Raw genomic sequence first — 26,801 nt, 5'->3', positions numbered from 1 at the left:
GGCCGCAATTCAATTAGCTGCTGCAAGCGCCCACCAGCAGAAAAATCACCGTCATTTCATTGCATTTCCCCCGACACCGGCCCCCCGCGCTAAGCAGCCCAGCTGAAGCCCCGGGAGCCGCGGCCCTCGCCCCTGCGGGCGGCAGAGGGGGGCTCGGGGCGGCCAGCCTGCGGCTCGCGCACACGAGCTCTTTCTTCTCCTGCAGCCGGGCTGAACGCCCTCCCCGCTCCCGGAGTCATGTCAGGCATTTAGCGCCATCGATCCAGCCCGCCTCTGGCTGGCAGACTGCCAAGAAGCTAAGTATTTTTTATTGCTTCGGCGAGGCAAGGAAATATGAATGGAGCTGTTCTAATTGGACTGCAGACGGCGCCCGGGGACAGCCGCCCGCCCGCCCCCTCCCCTCTCCTCCCCTCCGCCTGTCCTTCCTGCCCGAGGCCACATCTGTTGACAACCGGTTCCTCGAGGGCTGCAGGGTGGCGTCTGCACCGCGTGGCCCGGGTGCTGCAGGGTCCACGCCGCCCTCCTGCACCTCCCTCCCCGGTCTGCAGCCCCTCGGGAGAGTCTGACGAGTGTGGACGGTGTGGGGTACCCCAGCCCGAAGAGGAAGGAGGGTGGCCACAGGGAGAGTGGGCGAGAGAGCCGGGGAAGAGCCCCAGGCCGGGCTGGAGGGGCCTGATGCTCCTGCCACGGGTAAAGAACCAGCTCGAGGGGCCGGAGCGACAGGACAGCGGGAAGGGTGCTTGCCTTGCACACGGCCGACCCCGGTTTGATCCCCAGCATCTCATATGGTCCCCCGAGCACCGCCAGGGGTGATCCCTGAGCACAGAGCCAGGAGTAAGCCCTGAGCACAGCCGGGTGTGGCTAAAAGGAGAAAAAAAAAAAAAGAAAGAAACTGAGGCTGGAGGAAGCCACGGAAGAGGAGGCTCAGGGACCAGTGACGACGGCCCAAGGCTGTGGGGTGCCCCAGCGCACTCTCCCAGGTGGGCGCAGCCCCTCCCACTACAGTGTCCACACGGGGCGTCCAGCTCCGATTTCTCTTTCATTCCAGGGCCTCAAAGTGGGCCTGGATTTCTGGGCACGCAGGCAGGCTGGGAGGGGACAGACAGGAGAGCGGGGGTGACAGATTTAACACCGGCCAGGGGGCTTGAGGAGGCAGAGGTGGGCGGGGGGCAGCCAAGGAAGCTGCCGTCTCAATGGTCAGTTGACTGCCCGACCTTCCACATCCTGCTTCACATGCGCAATCAGCAGAGACATCCTCGGACAGAGGCGGCTGCCTCTCGCCGCTGGGGCATTTCTTTCCCTGCCCTCCTCCAGACACCACGCGCTCACTCAGAGTCTCAGTCACTTAACGGAACCTCTGAGCCTCAGTGTGATCAGAAAGGCTGAGAACAAATCTCAGCGCTGCCCACACGGGCAGATGGGGGAGGGGGAGGAGTGAGAGTGTGTGCACGAGTGCCTGTGTGCAGGGGCAGGGTGCATCTGGATCGCACACGGGCAGCAGCATGGGGGCTACAGAGGACCCCTGGCCCAGGGTGCGGACACCCAAGTCCCAAGCACTGGGGTCAGCCCAGGAGCCTCCCGGCCTTGGGGCTCATCTTTCAGAGAAAAGGGCCGGGGCCAGAAGGGCTTCCCCAGCAAGGACCCTCTCTGGACGACAGCAACTCCCCGCAGCCCAAGCCACCGTCTATGGCTCTTCCTCCTCCCAGCACCTCCAGACACCCGCCCGCACAGGGGTCTGACTTACCGTGCTCGACTCTCTCTCTTTGGATTCAGGAGGCCAGGACAGGAGAGGGCAGGGGTGAGACCCCCCCAAGATAAAAAGACAAAAAGGGAGAAAGATCAGTTTCATCTGGTGCATTTCCTCCTTGTTAAGCTCAGGGTTTGGGGGGGGGGGTGAAAGGGGTCTCCCACACAGCGTCCGGGGGCCTCTCGGGCTGCAGCGTGCTGGAGACCACCAGGGCTACGCCTGCCGATGGGGGTCCCACACAAGCCTGCGTCCCGGGCTGGGAAGGGCCCGTGGGCTGGCAGGACACTTCTCAGCTTAGAAACAAAGCCGCAGCTCTGAGCTGGCCAGGCAGGGTCCTGAGGGGCCAGGCGGGGTGGGCAGACCCTGCTCAGCAGGACTTCTGTTTGGGGTCGCACTTGGTAATGCTCAGAGACTGCTTCTGGCGTGCTCGGGGACTGAACCCGGGTCGGCCACGTGCCAGGCAAGTGCCTCCCTGCTGTCCTGTCACTCCGGCCCCAGCTCAGTCTGGGGCCAAGACCAGCAGCGTTCAGGGGCTCCTCCAGCCCGTGCTCAGGGGCTGCTTCTGGGAGCTGTGTGCCAGGGGCCAACCCCAGGCCTCCTGCGCGCCACGCATGTGCCCAGCCCGCCCGCGCGGCTCGCCACCCCCACAGAGCAGGCCTGAGCGCTGCGGGCTGGGCAGGGCAGCGCCAGACAGAACCGCAGCTCCGAGAGCTGAGGACACACAGGCTTTTTCTTTTCTAAATGGATCAATGGACCGCTGGAGAATTTTGGAGGATGCTGTTGTTTCTTAATTATACTGTTCTGTCTCTATGCCAAATAAAAAATTAAAAAAAAAAAAAAAGCAAACAACTACCATCCTTAGAAGCTGGTCTGTTGGATCCAACTGTCCCTATCCTGTCAGCAGCAGGGGGCCTACACCGGGGGGTACGGGGCACCTACTTGCACATCTAACTGCCACTGTCCCCTGGAGCCTCCCAAACACCGACCCATCACACCCAGGGGCTGGAATGTGCGGACTCGCAGCCCGCTGCTTCTGGGGGGAAGGTGTCTGGCCTGCGGCAGGTCCCCGGGCTCCTGGCTGTGCTCAGAGGACTCATGAGCTGGGGAAGCACAGCCGCGTCCAGGAGGGCAGACGTCCCTCGAGACCCCGGCCGGCCAGGGAGGCACCCCCCGGACTACCCTGGGGGCGGGGGCAGGCTAGGCTCGGGAGGGGTGCTCCCGGGCCATGCAGAGCTGCGGGCGGGCTGGGTCTGGGCCCCTCAGCCTCCTCCCCCACGCCGCCCACCGCCGCCCCAGCTCCGGGCCCCACCTCGATGGTCCAGCTCGTGGTGGTTCTTCTCATCCTTCACCGTCAGGTGGGCCTGACTGCCCAGGGCACCGAGCGCCAGCAGCCCCGAGCTACTCCCGGCCACAGGGGGGATCCCCGGCGGCTGCAGGCCTGAAGGGTGGGGTGGCAGCTGGACCGGGGGGCCGTGCGTGGCGTGGGAGAGGTGCTGGGCCTGGAGCTGCTGCTGCTGCAATGAAGCGGGGGCAGAGCTGAGCTGGGGCGGGCTCCCGGCTCAAAGCTGTTCACAGACGGTGTTGTCTCCAGCCCCCTCCGCTCCCCCCAGCCCCACCCCGGACCCTGGGCCCCCGCCACCAGCGCCCGCCCCTGGGAGAGCTCCAAGCAGTCACGTGTGCCTCGTGTTCGCGTGCCACCAGCACAAGCGACCACCCGTCCCCTGAGGAAGATGCCCACCCCAGAGCCGCGGGCACAGCGGGAAGGCCCCCGAGAGCGAGAGGATCGGGGCGGGGCTCTGGAAGCAGGGACTAGCCGTGTGACCTGGGGCAGGTCACGGTGACCACCCGGGCCTCTTGGGAGACAGTCTGCCCACAGCCCAGACAGTGCCCCAGCTGCCAAGAACACTGCCCGCCTCCAGGCCTCCCCACACCTGCCTCCCAAGGAGGCTGGTCCGGGCAGCCTGGGTTCGGACCAGTCCTCTGTCGCTCTTAGGACATAGCCGAGAGCCGTGGGCTCCAGGACGGGCAGCACACAGCGACCGTGTAGGCAGCTCAGCCTGCGCGGGAGAGGGGACCCCAGCCACCGAGCATCTGAGGGCGCTTCAGCCGCCCAGCAGTGCAGCCGGTTCACAAAGGGCCTGGCACGGAGGGGTCGGCAGCCGCCAGCAGGTGAGCTCCTCCACCGGTAGGCCGCACCCGGAGCCACTCAAAGACGTCGCACCGGGAAGCCCCAAAGCGAGAGGCTGGGCAAGGACTCAGCACTGGCCGAAGTGAGGCTCCACGAGGTGGTGTCGAGACTGGGGTGGACCCTGCTCCCCTCCTCCAACTCAGCCGCAGCTGGCCCAGCTCAGCACCACAGCTCTGGACAACGGTCAGTGCCCCAGCCGCGAACATCAGTCACCACGTGCTCCTAGGAGCACTGCCGGGCGCTGGACGCCACGGGGCCGTCACCCTAGAGGTACTGGAGGTTCCAGAGACCGACGCAGCGCCCCAGCCCGGCGCGCTCAGAGCCCTCCCACACCATGATCACCGCTTTTTCCCTTCCTGTTTTCTGGGAGGTTTCCCCCAATGTCTGGAGCCACGATCTGGCAGCGTTGGGGGACCATGCGGTGTCCAGGTGCCAAACGCCAAGGCTGCGCTCGGGCACCAAGCTCTCCAAGCCCTCCGACTAGAAAATGACATGGAGAGCAAGGAACAACCCGCGCTCATGTCAGGAAAACAGTGCGCCGTTTCTCTAGGCCAACCGCTCCTCAGCCCTCCCCCTAGCAGAGGCAACCGATAACCTGCCTAGGTTACACTTTCAAACGTACGTCAGTGCAGACGGGCCCTGTACCCCGCTGCTATCCAACCAAGCCCTGCTCTAACAGTGCTCCGGAAATCAAAGGGGTATTCTGATCAATTCTGGTGTCTGAATCACCCCGTGGTGCCCGGGACTGAAGCAGCGCTGGCCAGGGGCAAGGCAAGTGCCTTGAGGCCTGTCCTCATCCCTCGGCGGCCACCCTCGTCCTCTCTCAGGCTTCACAGCAGTCTCAGGTGGGGCCGGTCCACCCAGCCTCCACCGGGGAAACGCAGAAGGCGGGCCAAGAGTCCAACACGCAGGAGCACATGCCTTGCATGCAGGAGGCGGGAGTTAAATCGCAGCACTGGGGGTTCTCCCTGCCAGGAACACCATCCAGGCACGGAGCCCCCGAGTACCACCAGGTGTGACCCCCAAACAGAGAAGTCAGAAAGCCGGAAATGACAAATGACTTTTCAACCACCTGCTCCTGGGCTGGGGATGGAACTCACAGGCCTGTGCTCCCTGCCGGGTCCCCGGCTCCCTGTCTGCGTCTCACAGTGCTCGGCCCCAAGGAGCTGAGGGACGGACAAAGGGGAGGCGTGGGTTTTCTCCGCTGTAGGGGGGGGCGACTCCTTCCGAGAAAGTGCTTACTAGACAGTGCCGGGAGAGACACAGCCCACAGGGCCCACACCTGAGCCTGACCTCGGCACGGAGGCGCTTACCCTGGCGCCCACAGCCGAGGCCATTCCCTCGTCCGTCAGGGTCAGCTCGCGGCAAGGTCATCAGGACCCCGGGGAGCCAGATCACCACCCAGTCTCCGAGTTCCCGTCTACACAGGGGGGTCTAGCAGTCCGTCTCTCTGGGGGCGCCCCTCAGGGAAGGGCAGCAGCCGGAGCCACGGGCACGGCAGTGCTCGGAGCGAAGACGCCGGGCAACGCCAGCCTCCCAGCAGGCCAGGGTGAGCGGGGTCCGCCATGGGCTTGGGGCGCCTCTGCAGTCAAGTCAAGCTCTGCCAAGGTCTACCCGGGGAGGAAAAGGCGGGCGGCCAGCCCCGAGCCCCAGGCCTCTGGTCACGACAGCGGCTGCAACAGGGAGTCCTCTCAAGGGCACCCAGTGACCCAGTCCAATTCAGGATCTGGGCGACACTGGCTGTCAGAGCCACTACACTGCCGAGACGAGCCCAGAGCATGCCTAGGACCAGGGCTTCTCGCTTGAGAGAAGAAATTAAACTTGCAGTGACTGTCTTTAAGCGTCAGTGCGGACTCCCCCCAAACACACACAGAGCCAGAAATGACCCCAGGAGCCGGAGGGAGGCAGCAACCAGCCCCAAGGCCGGGACTGCCCACGGGAAACCTCAGTTTCCCCCCAAGGCCTGAGCTGCTCATGGGACACCTCAGTTGCCCCCCTGCAGTCATGCCTCCCTGTCCGCCCCAGCCCCCAGCCCCAGTCCAGACCCGCAGGCAGGGCCTGGCCAGCACAGGCCAGAGTTCCAGTCCTGGGACAGTCCCTGACCTCGTGAGGGGTGGGTGACGACAGAGAAGCGACTCGGGTCCTATGCTCACAGCCCGAGTTCCGCTGGGCAGGTGCCTGTCCCACGCGGGCGAGAACGCGAGGGGCCTGGTGCTGGCTGCTGACAGCACAGCGGGGTCCCACCGCCTGCCTCCCCTCCTCTGAGCTCCATCCCCTGCAGTCCCCACTCAGGGATGGGGACAGGCTCGGGGACACTGGGGGCCAGACCTCTCGCTGGGACTCTGCCCCGCCCGGCTCACTGGCTCCCGCATGCACGCGATTCTCTCCCAAGGCCCACAAACTGCTGCTCGCAGACATGGCCCGCCCCGCCCCCCCCCCCCCCCCCCGTCCCCCCAGCTGCCTGTGCAGCAGCAGGAGCTCCTCTGGCCCGACAACCCAGGCCGAGTCCGGGACTCCTGCAGCCCCACGGAACACCAGGGCTTCATGGGCACCACCATTCCCTTGCCGGTCCTCGGACCCAGGGCCAACCCAGAGCAATGGGAAAGGAGGGAACCCTACCTCTGCCCCACGCCCCTGCTGCTCCTTACCTAGAGGAACGGGACGCGAGGGGCACCCAAGTCCTCTCCTGCAACCAAGACACACCCTCTGTTCCCCGCCCCGTGCCGTGGGCACCCTCAGGGGTACCTGCTCTTTCCCAGTTCCTCCTGCCAACAGAGGGGCAGGGGTGACGCCCCCAACTCCCAGAGCTGGGGCCTCGCTCCAAGGCCATGGGTGGGGAGCGACCTCGTGGGGCCTCCTGACCTTCCAGCCGGAACAACACCACCCAGAGAACATGCCTGCCCAGACCATGCCCATGCTGGGGAACGCCTGCCCACACCATCACACCAGGAACAGGCCTGCCCACATGACCCCCATGGCAGGGAACATGCCTGTCCAAGCAACCTCCACACCAGGGAACACACCTGTTCATGCCATCCCCATGCCGGGGAACACGGCTGTCCACTCCATCTCCACACCGGGGAACATGGCTATCCATGCCATCCCCACACCAGGGAACACAGCTGTTCACAACATCCCCACACCAGGGAACATGCCTGTCCACACCATCTCCACACCGAGGGAACATGCCTGCCCATGTAATCTGCATGCCAGGAACACGGCTGTCCATACCACCTCCATGCCAGGAAACATTCCTGTACATGGATCCCCATACCAGGAAACACGCCTGTACAGGTGACCCCCATGCAAGAGAACATGTCTGTCCATGTGGTCCCCACACCGGGGAACACTGCTGTCCGTGCAACACACACACTTCCTGCAGAGTGCTCAGGCTGGGCACGCCAGGGAGCGGGCGCTGTCAGACACAGGATCAGGCGATTAGGCAGCTGCCTACTTAATGACAGGGCGAGGGTGGCGCTCACTCAGAGCCCGAGAAGCAATTACCTTGAAAATGGGGGTCACAGGCCCCACTCGTTGACTGTAATTGAATTCCAATATCTGCCTCGAGCTGCCTTGACCTAACATGTAGCTTCCCAAACACGACTTACAGGAGTGAGCTAATCCCAACGGCGCAGGCTGCCCTTCCCTCAGAAGGCCCCGAACGCTCCTCCCGTCCAAGTTCCTGAATCCACGAGAGCAGGTCTGGAAGACAGCTGCCCACCCCGCCCCGCAGCAGGGCTGCCAGGCCAGGGCTCGGGGCTGAGACTGAGGCCCCGACCCCAGCGGCCTCTCTCCCTGCACGGCTGTGACAGGGTCCCTCTGCAGAACCAGAACCAGCCCCACCAGGCCCCCGGCCCCTGAAGACCGTGCAGCCATGGCTGGAGCGCCCCCTTCACGGGCAGTCCCCGGCGAAGACCCCACTAGCTACACACTGGCCAAAGCCGTGGACTACAGGACCTGAGGAGACGCCACTTTCCTCGGCTCAGTCCCCACGCCCTCAGGCAGTCAGGAACCCACTCCCAGACCCTTCTGTGCGCCTGCTGCTAGCCCACCCCTAACGCCACTCAGCAGTCAGCAAGCTGCCCCGGGCTTGGGCACAGAACCACCGTAGGGCTGCCCGACAGCAAGACAGAGCCCGCCTGCACCTCTGCCACAGGCGCAGAGCAGGACGAGGGGAATGAGCCCCAGGCCATGGCGGCCAACCACAACAGCTGCAAGAACACGCCACACTCCCAGTCCCACCTCAGACAGGAGCCCTGCGTGAGAACAAGAGGGGCAGGGATGCCTCAGCCGAGCAGTGCCCTGCTCCCAGCCCCAGCCCTTGGGAGGACGCGGAAAGACACCAGATTCCCAGGGCCCCCCCCAAGGGAGACCTGCACACGGGGACACTGCCCACGGCCTCCTCAGCACCCGCCCCACGGCTTGCACTGGCCAGACAGAGGGACATAGAGCAAGCCAGGGAGAGCCCGGGGGCCCCCCAAGCACCCACTTCTCACTGTGTGGGGCTCCGAGCAGAATTCCCCCAGAATCCACCCCCACCCTGCACGCTCCATGCCCACAGCACAGCAGAGACAGTTCTGAGCCCAGCGGCCGAAGAGGGGCAGACCTTCCCCCGGGGGGCCGGGGTAGGCGGGAGGGGGACCGGTCGAGAGCCAGTCCTGTGCCCACCGACTGGGGCAATGCTGCTTAGTGCCAGCAGCTGGGTGAGCAGGGGCTGCTGGGCCTGGGGTGGATGGAGGGGCCGGCGCCCTTGGGGCGACAGGGAGCTGGGGGGGGAGGGGTCTGAGCCCGGGGGCCAGGGGTCCCCGGAAGCCTGGGCCCGCCCCTCTTGGAGGCCGGCTGAGGTCAGGGCCGTCTCTGCCGTGGCAAAGGAGAGGAATAAAAGGGCTATACACACGGTGAGAGGCAGATTGGGGAGTCCACGTACCCCGATGATGGCGTTCAGCTCCGTCATGGTGACCTGCTTGGCACGCTCCACGGCCTGTGCCACCTGCTGCTGGTGCTGCAGGAGGGATCAGAGGTCAGAGGTCAGGGCCCCAGCAGAAGGGGAGGGACTGGCGCGGGGACTCTCCCTTTCTTCCTTCAGCCTTTTCCAAGACGCATGTGAGATTCTGGTGGCTCAAATTGCTTGCGTGGTTTTAGGTCAGAATCAGCAGAGCCGGCCCTGTCCCACCTTTAGACCCTGACTCTGACTAACTGTCTGTGGGGTGGGGGCTACACGCAGGCCTGGAGAAAACTGCGGTCTGACCTGAAATCACACCACGGTTTTCAAAGCAGCACAGCTGCCAACAAGAGCCCCCGAGAAGGAGGTGTCATGTGAGTGGAAATAAAGAGCAAGCCAGAGTGACAGCACACGCTGGGTCACGCCAGCACCCCCAGGTGTGGCGCCCAGACACACAAACACCCACACAGGCCCCTCTAAAAGAGGCAGCACGAGTGCCACGTAAGAACCCTGGGTGGAGCCTCGAGCCAGCTGCCCACTCAGCACACGCCGTGGGGAGCATGGAGAGCGGGCAGGCCTGGGAACCCTCCAACCTTCCACTCAGCGCCTGCTCCCTCCAGCTGGGGCCCCCGCCCCACAGCGGCTGTCTGCCGACTGCACTGAGCATCTGGGCCCATCACAGTCCTGTTCCTCTCTTTCAATTATGACTCCAGAAGGCTTGTTGCTGCAGTGCTCAGGAGTCTCGGAGGCCTCAGCTGGTGATTCCCAGCCAACCCGCAGGCACTTCGACCAGGGGCCTGAGGATGTGGTGCTGGGGTCTGCTGGGCACTCAGGCAGAGCTCAGGGACCCCAAGTCTTACCAGGGACACAGGGGCAGGTGGTGCCAGGATGCACCAGCCCCTCTGGGCACCAGTTCCCCCTCCAGGCTTGGCCCTTGCCAACAGCCAGGCCTCCTCGCTCCTGGCTGTTCCCGGGGCTGGCAGACCACGGGCACCTCCTGTCCCTGGCTGGCCAGTCTCAGGCCTCCAGAGGAAACACTCCTCACTGCCCCACACCAGCTCCTGAAGAGACCCACCAGCCACCGGCTGATTCGAAAGAGAAAAGCAGCGACCAGCACAGCAGCTCTTACCTCTTGAGACAGAAAAGGCATGATCTGGGCTAGAATTGTGTTCAGCCGCTTTGCAATCTCCGTCTGTGAAAGGAGAGACTGTGTGAGGCCCAGGCGAATACAAAGACGCCAGGACGTTGGACGGATGGGCAGCCCGCCCCCTACCCCCCAACCACGGGGCCTGAAGACAGGCAGCAGCCCTGTAGCCGGTCCCCTCAAGGGACGGAGGGCATGGCAACCTGGGGTCAGGGACACTCCCCCAGACTGTCACTCCACGCTGTGCACCCCACTATAGCTCCACCGACTTCAGGGGGTGAAACACGACCTCCTGGTAGAAGCAGCTGAGGGAGAAACTATGTCCCTGACCTTTCACCTGCGTTGCCAGAAAGGCAGAGCCACCTCTGCTCAGCCCCCTCAGACCACAGAAAAGCTGCAACATGAACCCCCAGATTTCAGGCGAGGGGCTGGGACAAAAGGGAAAGAAAGAACGGTGCTAAGTGGTTCCAGGAGTGGAGAGAGGGAAGTCAGGACCAACGGGAGACTCGGCTCAGAACTGCTTTTCTCATCTCCTTCCCAATCCCCCAGGCCGCCGTGCGGAGGTCCCCAAGCTGGCTTCAAAGCCTGCATCAGCCCACAGCAATCTTTCAGAGACAAAACCATGACAACAGCCTTTAAAAAATCTCTGATCATCTGCATGTCATATGATGCTAGAGAGAGAGAGAGATAAACTTGAAACAAAAGCAACGCTGTCGGAAGCCTCACTCACAGACTCGGGGGGGCAGCAGGAATCAGGAGGGGGCACCTGCACGCCCCAGCCCCATGCCCTCCAACCACCTATACCCCCAAGGTCTCGGTCTCAGGCCACTGGCAAGGACAGGAGGGGCTGCAGAGACCTCAGGGACTCCTGCTCACCCCACCAGGGTTCCCAACAACCTGGCCCTCTCGACCCCCAGCAGGCACAGCTGGGAAAGGCTGGGAGGGCCCGTCCATGCTCTGCAGGCTGTTTCACAGCCCGAGTGTTCGCCAGTGCCTGCTTCAAACACCTAGCACGGGCAGGAAGGGCCTCACCCCGAATCTGCAGGCCCCGGGCACAAGCTAGCAGGGACATGGCATGGCCCTCACCCTCTGCAGCCTCCATGCTCGGACTCATGCGGGAAGCCGAGAAGCCACGCTCCGGGGCACGGGCTGTGCCCACCCGTCCTCCCACACAGCGACAGTGGGGAAGAGGAAACCTGAGCACCGGGCGGTGTGGTGGGAACGCCGGAAACAACACGAGGGGCTGGAGCGACAGTGCAGCAGGGGGGTGTTTGCCTGACATGCCGGCGACCTAAGTTCAATCTCTGGCATCCCATGTGGTCCCCCGAACTCAGCTGGGAGTGACTCCTGAGTGCAGAGCCAGGAGTATCGGGAGTACCACCAGATGTGGTCCCAAAACCAAAAACAGAAACAGCAACAGCAACAACCCTCACTGCAGTGCCAGCGGGCCCCGAGCACATCAGTCACACGTGACTGTGTGACAGCCACAGCAGAAACCAGCACCGCCAAGACGGGCTCGAGGCTGGGGGCGCAGGCTCGGCGTGCAGGACACTCACCAGGTGCCGAGGGCTCTTCTTTAAGCTGACCCCGAGACGAGCCCGCCCAGACCCCACAGGACAGCCAGCCCCTGGGGGGCCGTGGACCTGGGGTGACTCGCGGGTAGAGACAGTCCCAGCCCTTCGCCCAGAGTGGGCAAGTCAGACCCGCCACCAGCCTCGTCCTACACGGGGACTCTGCCCACTGTCCCTGCCCCGGCACTGGGGAGGCGGCGGCTCTGCACTTGCCAGCAGCTCCCCAGCCCACCTCGGGCGGCCGGTCACTGAAGGGCGTGCAGCAGGCCCCAGGACCCTGACTGTGCAGGCTGCCGGAGGCTGAACCCCTTCCCTCCCCTCACCCTTGGCAAGGCTGTGCCCACAGCCTCCCAGCTGTCAGGCCCCCCTCACCCCCCAACCAAGGCAGGGGCTGCCCCAGGCACTCTGCCCTCCTAGGGAGGGGCACGACCCTCTTCCCGGGGTGCAGGAAGGCGTGTGGCAGCCCCCAGCCCCGGCTGCACAGGGGCCAGGGTCAGAGGTGCGACACAGAGGAAAGTTTGCTCATCCCAAACCCATGCTCCCTGCCCAGGTGTCAGGGTTTCCTGTGGTTCAGCAACTCCAACCCCAGGGGTCTCCCCCAGAGCGGACGAGGGGGTGAGTCCGGCCTCTCTAGAGGGCCAGGCTGCAGGCGGCGGGAGAAGCATGGGGTGCTGGTGAGGACCACAGGAGCAGCCGGGAGCACCTGCCCCACCCAGGGTCTAACCCCAGCACCCCCAAGGGTGCCCCACGCCCCTCCAGGAGTGATCACCGAGCACAGCCAGGGGTGCCCCAAAACCAAGAGGAAAATTGTCAACAGATCCATTCCTTAAGTTTTTTCTTTTCCTGGCAGGTGGGGTGTTGTAGGGGAAACTGCTGGAAACAAGGCAGGCCAGACAGAAACACTCTTCCTGGGGGAGGGGGAGACGCCTAGCAGGCTCAGGGCTCACTCCTGGGGGTGCCTGGGGAGCCCTCGAGGGTGCTGAGGTTCAAACCTAGATGAGCCACATGCCAGGCAAGTGCCCACCTGCCATGCCCGCTCTCCAGCCCATCTTCATGGTGACAAGGTCCCCGTGGTCGAGGTTCACGCTTGCCAGCACTCTCCGCCGGCCGCTCCCCACCACACCAGCACCCCCCTTTCAGGCCCCACAGGGAACAACCTGCACCAAACCTCCTCCCAAGAAGCCGAACCCAGACATTTTGAGAGCGCCGAGAAGCATTTTTAAATGAAAAACTACTGCCGAGGTTAATCATTGACAGCATTTCCGATTAGAACAGCTGTGAAAACAGCATCTGATCCAATTCAAACAGGCTCTAAACATCAGTGGCAAGAATGGAAGGGGGAAGGTGGGACCACGTGGGACAAGATGGGGACAGGTCACTAGTCCGTCCCCACCTGGAACCAGATCAGAGGCAGCAGTGCCTGGGAGCAGCCTGGGGCCGTGTGTTGCCCTGCGGCAGCCGTGCGTGGCTGGCGAGCCCCCCCATCCACGCCTCTGCGGGGTCCCCAAGCCGCTGCCACCTTTGAGCTGCAGCCCGGACCTCAGGAGGGCTGCCGGGAGCGGGGAGTGTTTGGGGAGGCCGCTGTGGCTTTTGAACGCTGCTTTTCAAGTGTACTTCAAAGACGGGGGCTTTGCTGGTGGAAAAAGACAGCGTTCCTCAGAAGCAAGGAGCACGAGGCCCTCGCCGGCAAGCGCCGTGGCCGGGCAGAGGCAGGAGCTGTGCGGAATTTCCCGGCGAAATCCAGAATCTGCCTCCCCAACCGGAGGCTGCTGGGACAGACATCTGGCCCGTGTCTCCATCGAGACTGTTAGGCAAATAAATGATGGGAAGGGGAGGAAGGGACGGGGGGTGGGGGTGGGGGGGAATTTCCCAAAGAGCTCCCGCCTGCAGGATCAGGATCATCTCTCATGCGGAACCTCTAGGCACAGAGCTGTGAACTGAGGGTCCGTGATCATCCCCACAGCCCACTGCCCTAACTCCAGCATCCACAGGAGCAGTGCAGGGCAGGGCCCGAGGGAGCGAGGCTGGGACCCAGGCCTACGGACCAAGGGCCGTGAATGGCCCGTGCTCTCACCCAGGCAGCCTCTTCCCTTGGCCCTCTGGTCCTGGGCTTGGAACACGGGGCGTGGGGGCAGGTGTCGTTCAGTAGGCGGCTCAGGACACAACAGCCACATCTCCTGGTACCTCTCAGCTTGAACGCGTCTGGTTACTGGGGCCAGAGCGACCGGACAGTGGGTACAGCACTGGCCTTACATGTGGCTGACCTGGGCTTCCTCCCCAGCACCCCAGAAGGTCCCCTGAATCGCTAGGTGTGACCCCAAACTAAAATGACAACCTGATTATCTGCCCCACCTAGCACACACTTCACCTGAACCTCGGCCCTAGTGGAAACAGGCACAAAAGCCGCGGCTGGCAGTGCGGGGGGCCGCGGCCACGCAGGGCTATCTGGCTCTGCCCCCGACTCTTCCCGCCTCTCGTCGCAGAGGTTTGACACTACAGCGCTGGGTCTGGTGTCGGCGCTATGGCCTGGCACACAACGAGACAAACCAGGTGCCGGGGCTGATCCTGGGCCCATCACGTCTGGAAGCTGGAACACAGGCTCCCTCCAGAAGGCTCCGGGTCGCCATGCAACAGGCACGCCAGGCCAGGCCAGGCCAGCCACGGTGTGGCCTGCTGGCCAGGCCTCCTCAGCACAGGTGGACGGTCCCACACAGGCAGGTCACACCCTGCACTCAGGCAGGCGTGGGGACTCCCATAGACAGACAGGCCCCGAGCTGAAGGGGGCCCCAGACAGGTGGGACCAGTGAGGGGCCCTGAGGCTTCCAGGCCCTGCTTTCACTCCCTGCAGGGAGCAGGACTGTGTCCTGCTGCAACGAGCTTTGGGGGAAAGGGGCTCTGGATGCCGGGCACGGCCGTGTGGGGGAGAGGACACTGAGTGGACACACACCCAGGTCAAGCTAAGCTGAAGGGAGGGGCTGGTCCACTGCAGATTTCATGGCTCCGGTTCTCAACTTCAGGTCCTGGCATCAACCACAGCCATGTCGAGTCTGTGCCACCCCAGCTAAAGGCCCAGGGGCCCTGGCAGGAGCTGGGGACTGCTGTGCGGATGGAATACTCCAGCCCCGGGAGGCAGCACACCCTCGTGATCAGGTCTTGGAAGGCCCAGAACCATGTGCCTGGGCCCGTTTAACTAGACAGCCCCCTCCACACCGCGTTGCCTGGGTGATTCCAAATTGAAAGGCCCTCAATTACAGGACTGCGAGAGATGTCCCTGCCAGGACGGCCTGAAGCTGGAGAGCCAGTGAGTTGTTTGTTACCACTCCAGTCCCTGGGGCGTCACCCCCTCCAGTGAAGGCCCCAAAGCCCCGTGTCCCCCCCACCCCGTGTCCCCCCCACCCCGTCACAGCTGCTTGTCTTTAAAGGAGAGAGCAAATAAATGACCCACTTAGCAGGCAGAGATAACGCTCCAGCTCGGGAGGGCGGGAGTGTCCCTCAGACCACTCAGTGATAGGTGGGCCTCCTTAAAGCCCTTTTAGCACTGACATATTGATCAAATTATATATAACTACAACGCCATTAAATATTTATGGCTTCCGAGGAAGCCTGCTGAATTCTTTATGCCGGAGGGCTGGGAACAAGAAAAGGGCCTAGCCCTGCCGTGACCCTGAGGGTCTGTCTGGGGGTGGGGAGAGGTGGGGGGGGGGGCTGTGCATCCCAGCCAGGACAGGGGAAAGCCAGGGTGCTGAGGGCTGGCCTAACCCTTCAAGGCTTCTGGCCCTTCCCCAGTAGAAAACTCAGGCTATGCTTGGTAGAGTCCAGGCAGAAAGGAAACTGGGAATGGGAGCAGAGTCGGGAGGGGAGGGGTGGTTTGGACCCGATTAGGGAGTGTCCAGGCCAGAGGCTCCCAAGCTTCTTTGGTCTGCCACCCAGGGCAGGACAGCCACCTTGGGGACCCAGACTTAAGCCTGACCCCGGGGGAGCTAGGCCCAGTCGATCCCCTCTGGGTCTGCTCAGGCCTTGACCTCAGCTTTTGCTCCAAGGAGGCAGAGCGAGGTGCAAGAAAGAGCTGTGACATGAGCCCGCAAATGCACAAGAGTGCTCCCCGAGTGCTCCGTGAGGACCCACAGGAAGCCCCCTCGGGCTCGCCTGCATTGCTCATGGCTCCGTGTTTCCCTCCGCCAGCTTCCTGTTAACAAGAGCCAATAATCTTTCCATATTTGCTCCCTTTAATTTCTTGGTTCCCAAATACATCAGAGTCTGCTGACTGCCTACCCACCCCACGGGGCCCTCGAGGGTGGTGTGGCCAGACAGGAACACACCGTCCTGCCCACCCCCAATGCAGCCCTGCCCCCACCTCCCCAGACTCCTCAGCCAACTCAGGCCTGGAGGAAGGGTTGTCATGGTAACGCCCCCACCTGATCCCCTAGAAATCTCCCCTGGCCCCTCCCTCCCGGGATGCTGGGCTGTGAGCCTCCGGCACCCCTGCAGAGGCGGCTGATTCCATTTGGGGAATGTCCCCAGAGGCCTGGGACAAAGAGAGGCAAGGTCAGGGGCTCTGTGGGGGAACAGAGGGCAGGAACAGCCCCTTCCTTCCAGCTACCCGGGGTTCCCCAGCAAAGAGCACATCCCCCATTCCCTGGACCGGCCCACTGGTCCTTTCTCCAGACCAGGATGGCAGCAGAGGAGCCCTTTTAAGAGGTCAAAGCCTCACGATGAGTCAAACAAGTGTAACAGTCTCCCACTCAAACCACATCACGGTGAGCCCCAACTTGTACAGGCCCAGAGGGCTCCTGTTGTGGCCGAGGTCCCTGGGTGGACCGCTCCTGCTCCTGGTCGGCATCGAGGCAAAGACCCCCCCACCCTTCGGGGTCCCTCTGGGTCCCGGGTTCTTGGGGAGCCGTTTCCCCACAGTGCCACAGGAGATGCCAGGGCAGGCATGCCAGGGTGGGCATGACCAACCTCGCCCACTCTTCCAGTGTCCTACCCAGGGCTCCTCGTCCGCCAGGGGCTGCCACTGAGCCCGGAGCAGAGTCCCCACTGACTCGGCCAAGCAGGGCCTGCTGCGGTGGGGAGCTGGGGCGCAGGGCCAGGCCATGCCTGCACCCTCAGTGCCATCCTGGATCAGGAGTCAGTCCCCACCCCGGCCCCAGCAACCCCAGCCTTTAGTGACGGGCGAGTCCCTGAGTCCCTGCGCCAGACTGGGCTCGCCTCCTTCCAGAACTGCAAACAGAGCAGAGCACGGGCCGCGCCGACCAAGGATGTCAGGGACGGAGAGTGAGAGAAGGTCTCTGCACTGGGCACTGCGTACGAGGTGGGCGCCAGGCAGGGCTGCGGGCCCAGACATCCTGCAGGGCACTTCCTCCACACCCAGAGCCTCCCCCCCACTCAAACCTCCCCGCGTCTCTTCAGGCTCATCTCTCTTCCCAGCCGCCTCTCCCCTCCCCCTTCACATCTAAAGTGTCCAGAGACAAAAAAAGAAAAGGTGCTTAAGCCACAGGAGGACACTTGGAAATAAAGGACTGGAGTGCGTGCAGGGCTGCAGGCTCAACGCTGCCACACCCCGAGGGGAGCACCGAGGCTGCGGGCCGCCTCCTAAGTCTGTGCATGCACACTTCTCTTCTTTTCCAATCCAACTTTTTACACGCCTGCAGGCGGCTCCGCCTTGCATCCCTCCCAGAGCACCCCAGGAGAGCGGCGTCCAGGAACTCTCCACTGCCATGGATGCTGGCGGGAGAGTCGGACGCCACACCGGCACCCCTGCTCAGCTCTGCGGTTCTCCGCTGGCATCTGACCCGGACACAAATGGATCTTCTCAGCCGCTAGGGTGAAAATGTCTGATTTGCTTTGCAACTACCGAGGGCTCCAGAAAGGCAAAGGGCTAGCATGATCAACAGCATCCGGAGACTCAAAACTGGCAAACTCCATCCTCTGTGAAGGCCTCCCCAGGGCCCCCCTCGGCCCCATCTCGGCCATCCCCGCAGGGGAATACTACACACCGCCTGGCACACACCAGCGTGGCCCAGCGGCCGCCTCTGCCAAGGGCAGCAGCATCTGGAGGAGAGACCGCAGACCAGACGCAGCCCCGGCTCTCCCGGCCCGAGGAGGGAGGCTCTGGGGAAGGCGGCCTCGGCCCAAAGGTTGCACTGAAGCTGGCAGGGTGGGGAGGTGAGAAGCATTTGTTCTTGCTCTTGGGAGTAGGTGGGGGCTCCCCCGAAGCCCAGGATGAGCCTCCGTGAGTCCCTGCCTGCCCCCTCACGATTTCCGGGAGAGTCTCTGCCCGCTGAGCTACAGGTGCGGAGGGGGTGCTCCCCGGGGGGTGGCTGCCTCCGGAACACCCCTGCCCCCGCCCGGCCCACCTCCAGCTGCTGGACACTAGGGCCCACCAGCTAGCCGGAAGGCAGCTCACCCTGTCTGCTCTGGGCGGCTGCAGCCTCCCCCTGCCTCCCTAAGCGACAAGTGCACCCAGACCCCTCCGGCGGAGACCCCCCGCCCGGTGGTAGGCAGCTGCCCCGACGGGAGTGGCCAAGAGCCCTGTGTTGAAAACAGGAGATTGTCCCTTTAAGCATATAAAAACACGGTCCTTGAGCGCTCGGTTCTCACTCTGGTACACAATTATGGGTGCTTCCAGCTGTCTAGCACTGCCTCAAGTGCGCTCTTAAACCAGACTGTCAATGGCATGTTGAAAGCTATTTTGCTGGCTGCTATCATTAATAGCAAAGTGGAGAGCTGGGCTGATGGGAATTAAATATGGGGGAGGGGTGGGTCAGAGCCCGTCATTACGGAATTACCCGCAGGAGAGGGGAGACCCGGGCCAAGCAGGGCCCCTCCCTGGGGCGGGGGTCAGGGGGTGGGCAGTGGAGATCACAGCGGGCCCACCCCGGCCGGGCACGGGGCCAGCCCTGGAGAGCCTCTGGGGACAGAGCGACAGAGTGGAGAGGCTGAGAGCCTGGCGATCACTTCCCTGCAGGCTGTCACCACGTGTCCCGCCCTGGGAACTCCACACACCTACCCCCTCCCTGAGGGAGGAGGGGGAAGCGCAGGGTGACACTGGGCCATATCAGCACTTACCTCACTGTGGGGCCATGACTTATTTACATGCCCCTCCCCTGGGGGCGGGGAGGTGTCCAGTAGTCAGTGTCACCTGCCCACACCCAGCCTGCCCCAGGCCCCTGAGGACCACTGCACCACTGTGGGAATGAAGGCGGCCCTTCTCCCAGCTCCGGGTCAGATGAAGAAAGGGGGTTCTGAGCTGGCCAGCAAGGGGGGCAGGGGCGACCATCAACACGCTCACAGGCCCCCCCAGAGCGCCCCCCCCCACAGCAACACGGGAAAAGGGAAGAGTAAAAGGACGGGTCCGGGTGGGCTCGAAGGGGAGCCCTGCCCGGACCCTGTCGGTGCTAGGCGGCGAGGGGGCCTGGGAGGAAGGGGACACCCGCGCCTCAAACAGGCTCCAGGCAGCCTCAGCCCGTCAGTCAGCACGAGGACCTGTCTCCCCCCCATCCCCCTCCTAGGGTCAAATGAGGAGAAGGCCCAGAAAGGGCCCCTCACCCCCAGCTTTACAGCTAAAGAAATGGGGAGCCAGTTAGGCCCTGCTTCCACAGTGGCCAGGGAGGAGCCCCCGCCCCCCAACGCCAGGGGAGGGTGGGAACCCTCAGGGATCCCCACAAGTCTCTCCAGCCCCCCAGGGTCCTCAGAGCCAAAGTTCCCAGGTCTCTGCACTTCACCTAGGGGCTGGGGGTTGCACTGCTTATTGTCCTCTCAGGCCAATTCATCTGCTGTGCAAATAGCTGGCAAGTGGTTTCTGGAGGACTGGCCAGTGTCAATACAACCTGCAAGGGGCACTGTGGACTCTGGCCTCGCCAGGCTCCCTGCTTCTTCAGATTCTTTGGGGTTTGGTTTGGCTTTGGGCCACACCCAGCGATGCACAGGGGTTACTCCACTCTGCACTCGAGTCACTCCGGGCGGTGCCCTGGGGAACCAAACGGGGTGCCGGGGATCAAACCCAGGCTGGCAGCGTGCAAGGCCAGCCCTTGTACTATGGCTCCGGCTTCTTCAGGCCCTAGGGCGGAAAGCAGGTGTGCCTGTGGGGTCTGCGGTCCTGTGCTCTGCTGAGTTCCCATGACTGGGGCCCGGGGCTGTCTGCCTGACCCCCAGCACCCCCCGCTGACCTCAGTACCCTGCTCCTCTGAGAGGTTGGACAGGTAGTCAAAGAGCTTCCCAGTTCCAGTAAGTCAAAAGAAATGAGGGAAAAAATGATCATCTGAGAAGGCTGTGAAGCGCTGGCAAGACGCCGCCAACCCCAAAAACCGGAACCCCAAGTTTCCCAACCAAGCAGGACCAGAGCCCTCCGCTCAGGGGACCCACACCTGGCCTGTGTCTGGCACCAGGGGCACCCCCTGCCCCCCACTTGCCCTCGTCGGCCCGGGTCCAGGAACTGGGGCTTGGGAGGTGAGTGACCTGGTGTCCAGGCCAGGCCTGTGACTGTGATTTCTGCTTTCCATAATTAGGAGGCGCAGGAGGAGAAGCCATTTATTTCTCTGGATGTGGCAGCTTAGGAGCAGAGAGAGAGAGCAAGAACCGGGCAGGAAGGGGGCCAGCCACAGAAAGCTAAGGATGGTGGCGGGACAAACGGGCAGGAGGCGCCTTGCAGCTGCCCTCTGTCCGCCCTCGGGCCCGGCTGGCTGGCACAGCAGAGCTTCCTGACTATAGGTGTTTCCCAGCGCACCCACAAAGCAGTGCTTTTAAAGGGGGAAAAAAAACGTGCAAGGAGGGCAGTAAGGAGGGCGGTGTGGGGGTGGGGGGCAGGAGGAACTGGATCCCCACATTCCCCTAGGTGCTGGCTCTGTAGTCTGTTACATAAAAGCACAGACAGTCCTGCCCCCACCCGGCGCTTAAAGATGAAGAATCCAGCCTGTTTGTTCCAGGCAGATGTAATCACACGAACAGTCAAGTCTGGAGGGCGGGACAGAGCATGAATAATTCAAGCACTCCAGTCACTTGATTGTGTGTGCAGATAAAACACCAGTCAACCGCTAAACAGGTCAGCTGATAAACTTGTTTGCTCAGGCCTAACCACCATCGCCAAATGCACCCAAGACCCACACTACAATTAGTGGCAGGGCTTTCTTCGCAGGCCAGGGAGTGGCCCGCCCCATTAGGTCAGGACGGCTTCACAGCTGGCTAAGTTTCTTCACCTCCTAGCCTCTCTCTTTGTTCCTACACAGCCCCAGGCCACTTCACTAGCCCAGAGAGGCCCAGAAACAGAGGCCTGGCCTGAACTCGGGCACAACCTCCTGCCCTCTTCCCCTCAGTGGCCACATCCATAAAAGGGGTGCAAGCCTCCTCTCTTAACTGGCAGGCCTCAGGCATTCTCCAACTCCTCCCGCCTGGGGAAGTCCCAAACGCATCGGTAAAGCGGGTAAGGGAGTTTCATGCCACCACCACACATGCAGGTCACACTGTCCCCGAGACTCCACCAACCCCTTGGCTCTGCCAGCCCCGCGGCTTCTGCATGCCAAGGAGCCATCCACTCCCGGGCCCGGGGAACACCACCCAGGCAGCCCTCGGCATGCAACGACACAGAGCACCTTAATTACGAAGCTCTTAGAATAACTGCTGCTATAAATTTTAAACCTGGGTGCAATTACCCTCTTTAAACACACCCAAGATACCACGCGATGAGAAAGGGGGGAGGGGGAAAAAGTCACCTTGCAGAACACCTCTGCGGCCCTGCCCACCTGGGAGCCCGTGACCCAGGCCTGAAGTTGGGCAGAAACTGTCTCAGAAACACAGCGGCCACACGGCGTGGAGGGGTGCTCCTGGCCCTTCTGGGGGGCGCTAGAAGGGGAAGCCAGGAGGCTTTATGCATCCTCCATGGGGGATAATCCTTCAGGAAGTCACAAACTGGTTCCACATTGCTCAATAACCACAGGCCCCCTTGCTGGCTTCCTTCCACCCAATGTGGCTCCCTCGACGTAGAGAAAGAAAAAGTCTCTGGAGGAAGCCACCAGAGGGGGAGAAACTCCAGGGCTGGCATTCCAGGGTCACCTGCCCTGCCCTACCCCCCCCCAGAGCAAATTTTAAACCTTGTAAATGACTGTTAATTTAGAGCAGAAAATCCATTCAAGTCACGGTCACCAGAGGCTAGAATGAGTCAACAGCCTTCCGAGATTTCAAGAACACCAATTGTTAAAAAGAACAACGGCCTGCACCATTCATACATACGTGCCAAGTCAGCTCTAATCGTTGGCCAAGCCAAATTATAGGCGGCCTCTCCTTGGAACACAAATACACAAACAGGCCTCTCCCACAGCGGGCCTAGCACCCCGACTGGTTACTGATATGCACCGAGATAAAGGGTGTTTGTATTTGCTGGGTTTGAGGTATACTGTTATTAGAGGGGTAGTTTACAGATCCATCAAAGGCCACCACACTAGCTAAACTGGTTTGACTTCAAGATTTCAAAGCTGAGCTCAACTCCCAATCATCTCAAAAGTCCTGGCCAGGCTGGTGAGTTACTTCACCTCAGCTCAGCTTCCTCCTCCAGAAAATGGGACCAGGGCTTGCCTTCAAACTAAGATTGAGTTCGGAAAGCTGCCGTGAAAAAAGGCACAGCACTCAACTTGCAGTTCATTCTGGCTTTATATTTTTAAGCAGTTAGTGGCTTGTTCCCTTACATTCTGACAGCTCAGTGTGGCTTTTAAGACTCCAAGTTTAATCTTATCAAGGCAGAACATCATATTTTTGTGCGGCAGGAACGCCACTCTCTCTTTCTCTCTCTCTCACACGCACGCGCACACCAGCTCTTGCTCTCATTCACATACCCTCTCCTCCCCTCTCCTCTAGGGAATTTTACATGGAAGCAGATCAAAGCAGGCCGCCCTTCCAGGTCTCAGGAGTCTGAGGTACACGATTCCCTTCGAGCCTTTCTATCTCCCACCAAGACCCGAGCTCAGGACTAATTTGACCAGCTCGGATGCTAAAGGCCAGACCTGTCCTAGAAACGCACCCGGCGTCAGACAGCGCCTGCACCTCCAGGCCCACCCTTCCACTCCGAACGCGGGCTCCTCTCACAGCTGGAGCCGTGACAAATCTGCGTCCACCGTTTTCTTAAGATTAAATCACTTGTTCTTTTTTCTTAAAAAAGAAAAGCACTTACCTGCTTGTGCATCTCAATGTTCAAGCCGTAGGACATTTCATAGTACTAAACAGAAATTAAAAGGAGCCACCATTAACAGAAGGTCTTCACTTTCCAAAATCAGCTAGTAACGTTCGGGGAGGTTGGACCAGATCAGCCCACTTCGCCAAAGCTGTTTCCTCCGGGAATCCCCAGGCGGAGGGGGCTGGGGGAGGGGCGGCCCCCCACCTGCCGCAGCCCTCCCGCGTGCAGCCCCTCTGTCCCGAGAGCTCTCCGGGCGCGTGAAGGCAGGCCTCTCGTGCGGAGCGCGCGGGGCGCCTCCGACGGCGCGAGTGGGGGCTGCGCGGGCTGCCCACCCCGCCGGCGCCCAGCCGCAAGGCAGCAAAGTTTCCGGACACTCCCGGGAGACCTCGGAGGCCCTGCCCAGGCCTGCGCGGGGGGCGCGGAGGGGCAGGGCGCGCGGGTCCGGGCTGGGGGGCGCCCTGGGGATGCCCGTGGCTCACCATCACGTAGTGGCGCTGCATCTCCGTCTTCTCGTTGGCCAGCTTGTCGTACTCCACTTTGAGGCTGCGGGGGCAGGACGCGGCTCAGGCCCCGGGGAACCGGTCGGCCGCCGGCGGGCGCTGCTCCGGGCCGCTCGGGGCCGCTCGCGCCCCTGCCCCGCCCGCCTCCCCCGGGCACCCCGGGCCTGGCCGCCGGGGCCGCGGGCAGCCAGGGGTTAAGGCGCAGCTCTGCGAAGGGGGAACAAAAGGCGGCGGCCCCGGCCCGGCCCGGCCGCCCCCCGCCCCGCCTCACCTGTGATACTGCGCTTGCAGGAACTGGAACTCGTCTTTGATGCGGTCGCAGGACTCGGCCACCGTGAATTTAAACCCCGGCTGCCCGGGCTGATGGGGAGCCTGCAGCGCGCGGGGGCGAGACGGGGGAGGGGGCGGCGGCGTCAGCGCGGCCGCCGGCGCCCCCCGCCCGCGCCTCCCCAGCAAGTTTCCGCGTCCCGGGCGCGGAGAGGGGGCGCCCGGTCCCCGCGGGCGCGCGCGCGGGCGGGGGGGCGCGGGGGAGCGGCCCCGGCCCCGCCGCCCCCGGCCCGCGCCCCCCGCCGCCCTTTGTGTGAGCGCGCACACGCGCGCGCCCGCGGCGGCCCGCAAGATGGAGGTGCGGGCGGCGCGGTACTCACCGGATGGCGGCCCTGCGGATACATGGCAGGGAGCGGGCGGGGCTCGGCGGGCGGGCACGCGCCCAGGGCCCGGGCCGGCGAGCGGCGGGCGAGCGGGGAGCCGAGCCCGAGCGGGGGGCGGCCGGCCGAGCGGGCCCCCGGCGCCCCCGGCGCGCCCTCGCCGCGCAAGCCCAGGGCGGGCGCTCGCCCCCCGCGCAGACAAAGGGCCGGGCGGGCTTTGTGCGCCTAGGGCCGGCCGCCCTCCCCCGGCTGCGCGCCGCGCGTCAGGGCCGGGGGCCGCGCGCTCATCGTCCGGCTCCCCGGCGGCGCGGGCGCGGGGCCCCGGGGCCGGCGGGCTCAGCGCGCGGCGCCGGGCGGGGGGGCGCGCCGGGGCTCCCCCCGCATCCGGGGGCGCGCGGGTCCGCTCGCGGGCGGAGGCGGGCGGGCCCCGAGGTGGCGCTCGGGGCGGGAGCCCGGCGGGCGCCTCGACGCCCCCCCGAGAGCGGGGCCCGGTTCCGCCCGCCGCGGCCGCCGGCAGGAAAGTCCGCGCTCAAGGGGCGCCGCTCGCGCGTCCGGGCATCGCGACTCTGCGGGCGCGGGGGGCTCCGGCGCGGGTCCTGGGCGCGCGGTCCGGGCGCAGGCGGAGACGCGGCGGGCCCGCGGCGTCCTTCCTTCCTTCCTTCCCTCGGCCCGGCGCTCCTCTCGGCGTCCCGGCAAACCCCGAAACACGCGCGCGCGCACACACACGCGCGCGCACACACGCACACACACACCAAAAAAAAAAAAAAAAAAGTGCCCCGGACCTGCGGATACCACACACAGACAGGCGAGGGGACGAGCACGAGGTCCGAACCGCCGCGAGAGCAGTTCCAAATAGGGACTGAAAAGTATCAAAATAATGTGGCAGCTCCGCGCGGCGCCGGCCAATGGCAGCGCGCGGCCCCACGTGGGGCGGGCCCCGCCGCCTGCCACTGGGCGCCGCGGGCCGCGACGTCACAATGCCCTCTTGTGTCTAAAACTATGCATGAAAAGTAGCAATCAGGCCCTCCCCGCGCCCGCTTTCGCATGGGAGTGAAAAACAGCGCTCCTCAGATCGGGAATTAACCGAAAGACATATAATAAATAGATATATATTATAGTCCCGGGCTGCGAGGGGGCCCCTCCCTTTTTTCCCACGATCTACTAGCAAATAACTATTTGGCGGGAGGAGGGAGAGAAGACGGAATAACAACAAAGGGGGGGCAGGCTGCACAGTCCTCAAACCTGTGGCTGGCTGTAACGTATCATTTTTTCCCTGCAGTGGTGGCGAACGGTTCCTTCCCCTAATCTCATTAGGTCTGCAAAGCAGCCCAATTAGATACCATAAAACAAACAGAGCCACTCTGTCACTTGACTGTTTTCGGTTCCCCAGATTTAAGGCCGGGAAGATGGAGGCTCCCCCTAGACGTGTCCCGGACGTGTCCCTGCCCCGGACTGCGCCCCGGCCCGCCTTCTCCCCGCGCCCAGGGGCCCGTCTCCACCGACCGGCGGCCGCGGCAGAGGGGTCTGCCTCGGACCCCGGCCCCGGGCGCGAGGGGCGAGCTGCGGCGGCCGGCGGGGCCGTGGGGGCGCGGGGCGCGGCGGGGTGGGGGCTCGGCGCGGGTGCCGCGGGCTCGTTGCGCTCGCTCGGGGCGCCGTGCCCCTCACCGGGGGCCGGGCCGGCGCGGGCCCCTTAAGGAGCGGCCGCCGCCGCCCGCCGTGACTTAGCCCCTGACTAAGGCCATGAACCGCGCGGCGCGGCCCGGGAGGAGCCGCGCGACAGATGCGAGCATCTGGCCGCAGCATCCATTAGCCACAAAATGGCTCCTCTCCGGAGCCGGCGCCCCGCCCCGCCGCCGCGCCCCCTGACGTCACGGCCCGCGCGCCGCCCCCCCGCTCGCGCTCCCGGCCCCACGTGGGGCGCGGCGGCCACGCCCCCGGGCCGGGCCGGAGGAGCCAATCAGCGCTCGCCGAGGCGGCTTCCCGCTCCCGATTGGCGGAAGCGCCGAGCGCTGTCAGTCGGCGGCCAGACCTGTCAGTCAAAACCACGCGGGCTGGGGGAGCGCTGACAAATGCCGAGGCTTCTGAGCCTCCCGCTTGCAAATAGTGCTTGGAATGGCTGCTTAATTAGCTTTGAATGGCTTTTCCTTCCAGCTCAAACAATCTGTCACTACCATGTGGTATAAAGGAGCCATGCATAAAAAAGTAAGCAGAGGCTAAATATCAATTTGATTTTGTGTATCAAAGGAATATTTTATTTTTCTCCCTAGTAATGAAACGTATCAATTTAAATAATAAAAGGTAAAAACACACACACACAAACCAAAAAAATTAAAAAATAAAAAAACTAGAAAAGGAAAAAGAAAGGAAAAAAGAAAAGAAAAAAATAAAGAACCTCAAACTCCGCGTCTCTGCTATTCCTGTGCTCGCCGGGTCCTTCCTAAGGCCCACGTTCGCGAGGAAGCCTCAAGCTTCCCCCAGCCCACTCCGTTCCCTTTAAACCCGCATTAAGTGTTTTGTTGTTGACGTCCAGAAGTCTAGGAGTGAGGGGGGAGGGGTGGTCTGTAGAGGGAAGGGGACCCCGAGGGGGGGGCGAACTTTGAAGGGATCGCTTTGAAGCTGCTAATCAAAGTAGAGGGAAGTTTAAGACCCCATAAACTGGGGATCCCACAGCAGGTCTCGATTTGGGCGCTGCGCGGCGCGGGGGGAGGCGGGTGCGCGTCTCGCCTGCGTTTATTAAACACAATGCCTTCAAGATGCCCGGGACGCGGCGCCGAGTCTGGCCCGCCCCCAGGCCCGCTCGGGCCCGCGCGGCCGCCGCCCGCCCCGGTGGGGTCCCAGCGGCCCCGGGGCGCCGCGCCGATCGCACCCGGAGCCCGTCGCGGGGCCTGCGAGAAGGGGCCG

General features: G+C 63.4%; 1 protein-coding gene across 18 annotated transcripts in view; it reads right to left on the bottom strand.

Moving 5' to 3' along the window:
• The window catches only part of TLE3 (TLE family member 3, transcriptional corepressor), a 32,044-nt gene extending 7,990 nt beyond the window's left edge, over positions 1–24,054 (bottom strand). For 5 of the 18 annotated variants that reach the window (XM_055130685.1, XM_055130688.1, XM_055130690.1 and 2 more), the window contains exons 1-8: positions 23,901–24,053; positions 23,525–23,625; positions 23,233–23,296; positions 22,751–22,795; positions 10,007–10,069; positions 8,863–8,937; positions 3,057–3,261; positions 1,745–1,761 (exon numbers count right to left, since the gene is read on the bottom strand). In XM_055130685.1, the coding sequence (XP_054986660.1) occupies positions 1,745–1,761; positions 3,057–3,261; positions 8,863–8,937; positions 10,007–10,069; positions 22,751–22,795; positions 23,233–23,296; positions 23,525–23,625; positions 23,901–23,924 (594 nt within the window). In that variant the 5' untranslated portion in view covers positions 23,925–24,053. Of the gene's footprint in view, positions 1–744; positions 862–1,744; positions 1,762–3,056; positions 3,262–8,832; positions 8,938–10,006; positions 10,070–22,750; positions 22,796–23,232; positions 23,297–23,524; positions 23,626–23,900 lie in introns of all 18 variants that reach the window. The other 13 variants (XM_055130676.1, XM_055130678.1, XM_055130682.1 and 10 more) reach the window with 6 other exon arrangements.
• Between the last annotated feature and the right edge of the window lie 2,747 nt (positions 24,055–26,801).

Source organism: Sorex araneus, chromosome 3 (genome assembly GCF_027595985.1).
Source record: "Sorex araneus isolate mSorAra2 chromosome 3, mSorAra2.pri, whole genome shotgun sequence".
Lineage (NCBI taxonomy): Eukaryota > Metazoa > Chordata > Mammalia > Eulipotyphla > Soricidae > Sorex > Sorex araneus.
Note: the sequence above shows the minus strand (reverse complement) of the source record. Positions and strands in the feature narration are given on the sequence as shown.